Source organism: Polistes dominula, unplaced genomic scaffold (assembly GCF_049000335.1).
Source record: "Polistes dominula isolate Pdom_NZ unplaced genomic scaffold, Pdom_raw_medaka contig_28, whole genome shotgun sequence".
NCBI lineage: Eukaryota > Metazoa > Arthropoda > Insecta > Hymenoptera > Vespidae > Polistes > Polistes dominula.
Window position 1 is genome coordinate 1,782,406 of NW_028300879.1, and position 9,154 is coordinate 1,791,559.

Here is a 9,154-nt window from a genome sequence, read left to right on the forward strand (position 1 = left end):
ATGGCTACACAAACATTGATCTGCCTTTTGGGATTCCCCCTTCTAACAATTTATGTTTTACGAATTTTTACATTGTTTATTCTTTCTTTTTTATTATATTAATGTGCGTTAATAATTTTATATTACAGTTGATAATAGAAATATATATATAAATTTGATTTTACTGTTAAATATATTTATTGTATATATATATATATATATATATATATATATATTTATTTGTTTTTATTACTCACCTTTTTATGGGTTAGAGGGGTTCATTCTCTTGAAAATATTTTACAAATATTTATTTTATCTTCCCATCTCTTATTAATACACAACTTACAACTATATAGAATAAATAAAATAACAAAAGTTTTTTTTTCTTTTTTTGGTAAAAATCTTTGATAAATATTAATTTTTATACATTTTTTATATCTATGACATTGAATGTAGATAGTCGATAAAATTGTCTTTAAAAGGACTACACACAATTGTAGGGTTTAAAAATACATAGTTCCATTTAAAAAAAAATGACAATGAACTTTCAATCCCCCTAAGTGTGCTCTTAGGAACAAATTTTCCTTCTAACTTTTGTCTCTTGACAATAAACAACTTTTGTTCGAAACATTTTTTTTTTTTTTACCACTATTCATTCTTAGCTGTGGTTCACCTTGAAGATACCACACTTTTCTTTAGTATCATTATTGATTTGAACATTTCTGTTTTATTACACTATTAACAATAAATGAATTTGAAACGTAGTTCACAATTATTCATTTATCATAGGATTTTAAATTTACGAGCTCTTTTCTCTCACCTTTCTCTCATATTTTCGTTTTTCGTCATATGCGCGTAATTCCCCCACCATAATATCGAGTAGATACGCTGTTTATAAAATCAGCAATTGACGTCAACGGAAACCACCCTTCAGGACGTTAACGCTAAATTAGATCAAACGGTGTATCAACAAATTATAAGTACCCTACATTAAAACACTCCTCAACAAGATTCTGTTTTTTTCTTTTTTTTTTTTTTTTTTCATTTACATTGATAATCCTCGATAATTAAATTTTTCTTTTTTTTTTTTTTTAATTGAATATGTAATTGAGTATCTACTAATTCCTTGTTACTGAACGTGAGCTTTAAATTACCTTTAAAATTATATCATTTTCTTTTATTTGTTTTTCCATACATTCTCATGCACGTGATTTTACACAAGCGTAGTACTTATCACTTTATTGAAAATAGGTCAATTACGGGATAATTCTACACTGTGATAAACTACGCATCCCTTATATAAGAGATTTAATGTAAAATTAATTAAACGGATCGAGATTCTTCTAATTGACAATTACATTTAAATCTAAGAAGATAATAGTATTATTTACACAATGAAAATTGTTTGTTTCTAAATAAAAAGTAATTAATGAAATAAAATTTTCAATAAATATGAAATATTTTAAATCGTATTAATTGCTTCATTATGATTAAAATAAAACGAAAGGTTATAAAATTTAATTATTATTATAATTTTTTATGTTTGGCTACATTATAATTTATTTTTATGAAAAAGATTTATTTATATCTCACAAATTCGTCAATGTTAATATTAATAATTAATAATGTTTTGCAGAAAATTTCAATGATAGCAGCGACAACAATAAATAAATATTTCCTCTAAGAATTAACATTGTCACGCAATGAAGAGAGTAGCAAAATATTTATTAAACTCTTCAGTTTCCTCTCAGTTCCTAGTTATCCCTGGCGATTCACTAGAAATTGACGTAACACATCTACGTGGGTGTTTACGTGGTTTTCACGTGGGCGTTTTTGGCCTGTTGCGAGAAATGAATTGGAACATGTTGTCTGACCAAAATTTTACCTTATTTTTTGTAATCATTTAAGACAAATAAAAAAAAAAAAAAGAAAGAAAAGACAATAATATGAACAAAATATACTAATGAATATTTGCAAATGTTTAATGAGTATGAAAGCTTTTTCATTTTATTATTGTTGAAAGATTTGCAAATGCTTACGTGAGAGGAATGGATGAATGAGGGAGAAGAAGCGAATGGGAGAAGAGAAGGGTAAAGAGGAGTAGGGGGTGGAAACATCCCGAGGGTAGCTACGTGCTGGGGTCATTGCGTGGGTAGATCAAATGTATCACAGTAAATGAAAAAGTGTAGGTGGATGCGCGCGTTCGCAATTGCGTCTCTTCGCAAATGGCGCGGCGCAGTTGTGTGGGCGAACAAGTAAGAAAACAAAAAGGGATGAGAGTGTAGATGAATGTACAAACATACACAGAAACACGATCATATATATACACATACAAATACGAGAAAACATATACTTTCTTTCATCATATTCTTTGACATACACACGTACATTCTGTATATGTAAGGTAGCTCTGTGTTTGAAAGGTAGACGGAGGGTAGGAAATGGGGGTTGAAGCCAAGGGTGGGGGTGGTTGATCGACCGTACCAGCCACTGCTTTTCTAGTCGTCCTGCCAAGCTCCGACGTTCATTCCAGGCAGATCCGCCAAAGCTAAAAGGACGCGAGCAAATCGCGTTTACAGCTTTCAAAAGGACGAAGAGAAAATCATTCGAACCAAGTTCGACCAAGTTCAAACTCGTCCATTCTATCTTTGTGGTCTAGATAGATATTAAGGTAAATTTTCCTTTTTTTCTCTTTTTCTTTTCGATTTATACAATGTACCTATACTTTTGATTAAATTATTTATTATTAATTATTATTAAAAAAAAAAATAATTATTTTTTGTCATTTTTTATTTGTTTTCTTCCATTTCTTTTTTCCACCTTCTTCTATCTCTTATCTCATTTTATTTTAACTTTATATTACACATAAATTGTTTGTAATTTTTATTGAAATGAAATATTTATATTAATTGTAATTTATCTCAACTTACTGTTACGTTTTATATTACTTACTCAAAAATAAATTATATACAAACTTCTAAATTCAATCTAATATCTATAATAGCATACACATAACTTTCATCTTATTTTATTAAATATAATTGTTACAAATTTATGTATACAAATTGAAATAACTACGACTTAAAAATATATGAGCACTGTTTTTCTTCTTTTTCTTTTTTCTTGCACCTTATAAACGTGATAGGGAAACGATATTCTAGGATAAATATCGGTAGCCACGGCTGACGTGACATTTACCTGAGGTATATAAGCGTGCATTTTTAGAGAAAAGATCATGCGATATTAATACTTTGTACGTAATCGAAAACGTCATAGAATACGTCATAGATAGAGACTTTTATCAATGAATGGATGATCACTGGAAATATATATCTTTAATTATGAGCGACACAGCTGTGAGCGTCGTGTTGCACGATAAGTGACTACAGTATACCTAGATGCAACAAGTGTGTGATTTCTAGGTCTACTATATCCGACTTTCTGATACAGTAGTTGGCCCGCTTTAATTGAGAAAAACTTTTTGTACGATTAGATCTACGTACTATTCTACGATCAAATTATAAATTGACTAATGTAGACCCAGATTTTCATTAGTAATTTAATATATCATTTTAAGAAAAACACACACACACATTTTTTATCAATTTATTTTCAAAGATATTTATTTAATTATTATTTTTTTTTTTATATATAAGTATATATATATTAAAAAATTATTTATTAAATTTACCTCTACAATATTTCACACACAAAAGTATGTTATATTATAACTATTATTCTAAATTTCATATAAATGACTTATTGTGTATATAAAGCATAGAAGTATATTATATAAAATGTTATCACATCGACAACTTTATCGTATCTTGGAGTATTATATTGTTTAGCAACTGTAACACGAACGAACATTTTCTTACGTAGCTTCCTACGAGGTATACCTATACATTAATTTTTCATTAGCAATGTATACTGAAAATAGACTCTTGACATTCCGCGTTACGTGACATTTAAAACTTCCCTCTTTTTTTTTTTTTTTGTTCTCTCACACTGACCTGATGCCTTTAATTACTGCTTATAATACTAAACGTAAAAATCTTAACTAATTTGTAAAAAGAGCTTTGTGAATTGTCATTGTGTGTGAAAAAAAAAAATCCAATTGTATATTTATTCTTTACAGATGTTTAATAGTTGGGCGTATTTGTTGATACTTTGCACTTTAACTGCTCAAAGTTTTTCTTTACCAACGAGTTTGAATAAGGATGCGAAGACAACTGATCAAATAACGAGAACAAAACGTGAGCAACATCATCCAATAGAATCGAACAAAAATTTTGTAAAAGATATCACAAAATTTGTATCTTTAGCAAAACGAGCTCAGGAAACGTTGATGTTTGGAAATCAACAAAATCGACAGCCCGAAAATAGAGGCAACCCGTATGTTTCAAGCACAGAAAAAAGTAAAGAACATTAGTTAAATTATACAGTAATTTAATAATTCGTTGTATCGAGTATGTGCATGAAACTTTGTATTTTCAGGGGCATTAAACGCGGCAGGATTAGATAATTTAAAGATGTCCCTTACGAAAGAGAACAAGTTTCCTAATACAAAATCTTTGAAAGAAAGAAATTCATTGGACGAGCGCGAAGTATACAATCCACATGATAATAAAAATTACGAGTAAGTTCAGAATCGATAATCGAATTTGTAAAATTCCAATTATAATGTAAATCTATTCAATAATTTAAAGTATCTACCCTGGTAGCACAAAATAATTGAAAAATATTGAAATAATTGAAAAGAGATTCATAATGTCTTTTTAATATTAAATACACACGTATTCAATATTTTGTGCTACTAAGGTAAGCTTTTCAATTGATAATTTGTTTGAATATTTCTATTCAGATATGGAAAAGTCATAGTGACCGAAGAAGGTGACGAGATTCCTCAAGTATCAGATGTAGCATCTTATAATCGTTATTATATGAACGACGATCGACGAAAACGATTAGAAAAATTAATTCCAAATATTCGTACAACAACTGTTCCACCATCATGCACGGAATATCACATGGCATATCCAACCCAGAACTCGCCGATTCAAACGAAAAAAAGGTGAGTGAACAAATGATTATTATCATCATTGACAGTATTATCTTTTATTTTGACGATATATACACACATATACACATACATACATATACGCACACCTGTAGAATGAGAATCCCAGGAGAACTAAATCAAGTAGTATACCCTGAACTACCCTAAAACACTCACCCCCATTGGCTCCTTTCTTTCGAACTATCCTTCTATTTCTTCGAAGCTTTTTCTCAATGGGGGTGAGAAAGTCGACGAGAGAGAGCTGGTTGATGGGAGGGCGTTGCCCTCGGTAGGAACGGCGGTCGTCAAGCCGACCAGAGTCGTATTGAACAACTCGGAGATGTGTCGTAGTCATACCGATCAGTAACCGACTCTCATTGACAATAAAGACTATCTTTTGAAACTGATCATATAAAATTTATTGAAACACTGAATTACGTTTTGTTTTTTTTTTTTTTATTTAAATTTTTATTTATTCAAGAAAATGTTTCTATGTATAATACTTGTTTTACATTTTTTACGTCAGCATTCTATTTTTATATCGGAAGGGTATACGTGACGAACACTTTTGTTTGAACAAACGTCGATTAAATGTCATAGGTCGTAGAGTAGATAATCAATTTTAACTATATAGGTGTTATTTATTTCCTTCCCTCTCTCTCTCTCTCATCTTATTAATAATCGATAATATTTTGATCGAAATGAACCCCTTAAGGAACAATTTTTGTTCAACGTAATACAACGCAACTCGAGTTAACTCGAGCCCCCTTCCCAACTGCAACTTAAGGGGTTAAAATAAATGATATTTGCTCATTCGAAAAATATCTTTCGAGTCACCCTATATAGTCTACTAGAACCCTCCTCTTATTGTTAGATCTTACCCTTCCACATCTCCTTCCTTTACATATTACGTATAACATAGCGTAAACTCGCACACATTCTCACAAGCACGTAGATGAAGTTTGTCGCAGACTATCGTTCGATACCAGTGACGCAAAAGAGGTGGGGTATAGTGCTGGAAAAGGGGTTGGTGGTAAAAAGGGTGGGAGGGATATTTTCCACGGTAGTGTGATCGTACGAAAAGCTGAATGGAACCAACCAGGAAAACTAGGTCACGGTATTACTGCCGGTATTACTTGTTATATAGTCAGACAATCAGCTGATATCAACGCTTGACTATTTTTCAAATTATTTCTTTTCTCGTTGCATTGTAAAATTCTTCTTTGGTATTAACGAAAGATAAAAACAAAAAAAAAAAAGGAAACAAAATTATTCGGACTAGTAATAAAAATCGTTAATTTTCGAACATAAATAATAATATCAAACGAATATAAATCGAATATTTAAATTAATGAATATAACAAATAAAAAAAAAGGAATAATTAAAATAAATATTAGCGTTACGCGCGATTACTCGTGTTATTACGTAGTACCTTGCTTATCGATAGGTCAAGTCATTTTTTGTCTATAAATAAATTATCAATTATCGAATTATTAATAGTTCATTAGATGTGTAATTTTTTTTAAACGTTTTTAAGAGTTTATCAGAAAAAAGAAAATTCAATTTATCTATTATATTTATTTTCGTTTTCGTTTCAATACGAATTTAAAGGACGAAAGTAATCTTATGATTTATAAATATCCGTATTTAAGCGTTCTGTTATACGATCCTTTTAGCATTCCTATCTACGCGGAACCACGTTATAAACGCGAAGTGGAAATTCACCCTGAACCTGTATGGAATCTTTTATCAATGTGGGGAAACGGACATCGCAACAGGTTACGATTCATTACGTATATACTTACACACGCGTGTGTATACTTCGGTTGACAACTTTGACTTTTCCTTAATGTCAATTAATATTTACTTGTTATGCAATTATTCAAATGTTTGCATTTCAATTGGCACAGATATACGAACGAGGATTACGATAACGAAGACGATGGTGACCTGATGGAAGATGAAGATCCCAGAAATGGTAAAATGAAATAAATCAGAATATTTATTGAAGTGAAAACTTCTTTAGAATAAGTGTGATTTGAAAAAATGAAACGCGGTGATGTAATGGGGGGAAAAAAACGGCCTTAATACTATGTAAAAAGAGAAAAAGAGACAGACATATCATTATTTATAAATTATCATTATTTATAAAAATATTTGATTTGCAAACATTTTTTAAAGTGTTTTATTATTTACTTTCTTTGTAATTATTATAAAAATGTGCGCCTGTATGAATGCAACCCTCCAGACACATTTGGAAAATGTTGCTTGCGAGCGTCATCTACTGGGACGGAATTTTTTTTGCAGTCAAAACTGTTCATACACGTATGTATGACGGGTTGCCTATCTTTCGGGCAGAGTGTGTCTGGAGGGTTGCATAAGAATAGGCGCGCATTTTTAAAATTAAATTAATAATTAAATAAATAATTACAAATTAAAAGTACAAATAATATTATAATAATATTATATAATAAATTATATTCTCGAAACTTGTTTATTTGAAGATTTCACTTCTAACTTGTATGATATGCACATATGTTTTTGTTTTATTTCATAAATTATTATATAATAAATTTGAACAGCTCTAGCTTGGATGAATGCTCCTGGATATTCTTCGTATCGTTATGGTGCAGATACCCTTCCACCTTCTGAAATCGGTATCGTGCACACTCATCCATCTGCTTATTACGATCAATATGAAAATCAATATGGACAACAGTACGATAATGGTGTACATCCTTATATCAATCAATATGGATCTCTTTATTCTCAAGATTCATATTATCCTACAGAAAGGAAATATATGACTGCAAAAAAACGAGCACCGGTGAGACGCCATAATAATGAAAATAATTCTTTAAATTGAATAAGTATTTAAAATTTACATTTTTACTTAACTTTATTTAGTAGAAAATAAAAGAAATATAATAAGAAGAGAATAAAAAAAAAGAAAAAAAAAAGTATTTATTTAAATTATTTTTTAACTAATCTGATTTATTCATTTCAGAGTTACGATTCGTACGTAAACGTCGTTCCACTACAAATGGGCATCCAACCGCGTGGTTATCCTCCTTATCCTCATCATATGGTTTATTAAATTTAATTAATCTAAATTAAAAACATATTTGTGTGTGAAGAATTTTGAATTTATCATCGGGAATATTGGACAAAGAAAAAAAAGAGAGTTTGTTACGTGCAAGCTCACTATTATTTGGACATAATATTGTACGACACGTTTCTCGTAGACACTCTTACTCTTTAACTATATAATAATCCTTTATTGCAAATGAGGAAAGTGCCCGAGAGTTAAAGACTATCTATTTATTTTAAGAAACACGGTGCTGGAAAAGACTTATTTCAATTTGCAAGAATTTGCTGAAATATAAGCACCCATGGTTTCTTTAATAAACCATGTTTGCAAGTTTTGCGTGTATAATATATATGCGCAAGTGTAGGTAGACATGTATGTAAAACGTATGAATTTTCTTATTTTTTTCATCAAGACGTTTTTTTTTTTAATAATTAATTTCATTACAATTAATCAAAATTATGTTTAATAATAATAATTATTATTATTAATCGAAAGATTTTATATATATATATATATATTTATTTTGTACGTTTACTTATTTTTTGTTTCAAAAATATTCGAAGACTTATGTTTCATTATTTCATTTCAATTTGAATTTTTCTATGAAGAAAAGACTGCTATTATCTTGCATGATGTACAAATGTAATTTGTAGATAGGAAGTTTTATCTGCCTAAATACCACACGAGTAAACAAAAAAGAAAATAATAATAATAAAGAAAAATACAAAATAAAGAAAAAGGAATTATTCTTCTTCAGCACGTTCTTGCAATTTGTTATTTAAAATGAAAAAAAAAAAAAAAAAAAAAAACAACAACAACTTCTTTCAAGTATTCTCTAATGAAGTTCCACTGTTATATAATACGATCGACGACTGATCAATGATAAAATTAATGAAATTTCATTTCTAATTGTTTTTATAATTAATCGTGTAATTATAACGAGATTATTACATTCAAAAGATTGATAAAAGGTATGAATATCTGAGTTAAGATAAGTAAATTTGTGCATAATGGAAAGACGATT

General features: G+C 29.4%; 1 protein-coding gene across 3 annotated transcripts; it reads left to right on the top strand.

Moving 5' to 3' along the window:
* The first annotated feature begins 2,474 nt into the window (after positions 1-2,474).
* Positions 2,475-8,948, top strand: LOC107065101 (prohormone-2). Of its 3 annotated transcripts, XM_015318452.2 has the most exons (9): positions 2,475-2,650; positions 4,118-4,235; positions 4,305-4,397; positions 4,477-4,618; positions 4,844-5,053; positions 6,716-6,817; positions 6,950-7,017; positions 7,622-7,866; positions 8,047-8,948. In XM_015318452.2, exons 2-9 carry the CDS (start codon positions 4,118-4,120, stop codon positions 8,134-8,136), a joined length of 1,068 nt encoding a protein of 355 aa, XP_015173938.1. In that variant the 5' UTR covers positions 2,475-2,650; the 3' UTR covers positions 8,137-8,948. The 3 variants fall into 3 exon arrangements, with proteins under 3 accessions (XP_015173938.1, XP_015173937.2, XP_015173939.2); XM_015318451.2 differs by having other exon boundaries at positions 4,118-4,397; XM_015318453.2 differs by lacking the exon at positions 6,716-6,817 and having other exon boundaries at positions 2,476-2,650; positions 4,118-4,397.
* Positions 8,949-9,154: the final 206 nt, after the last annotated feature.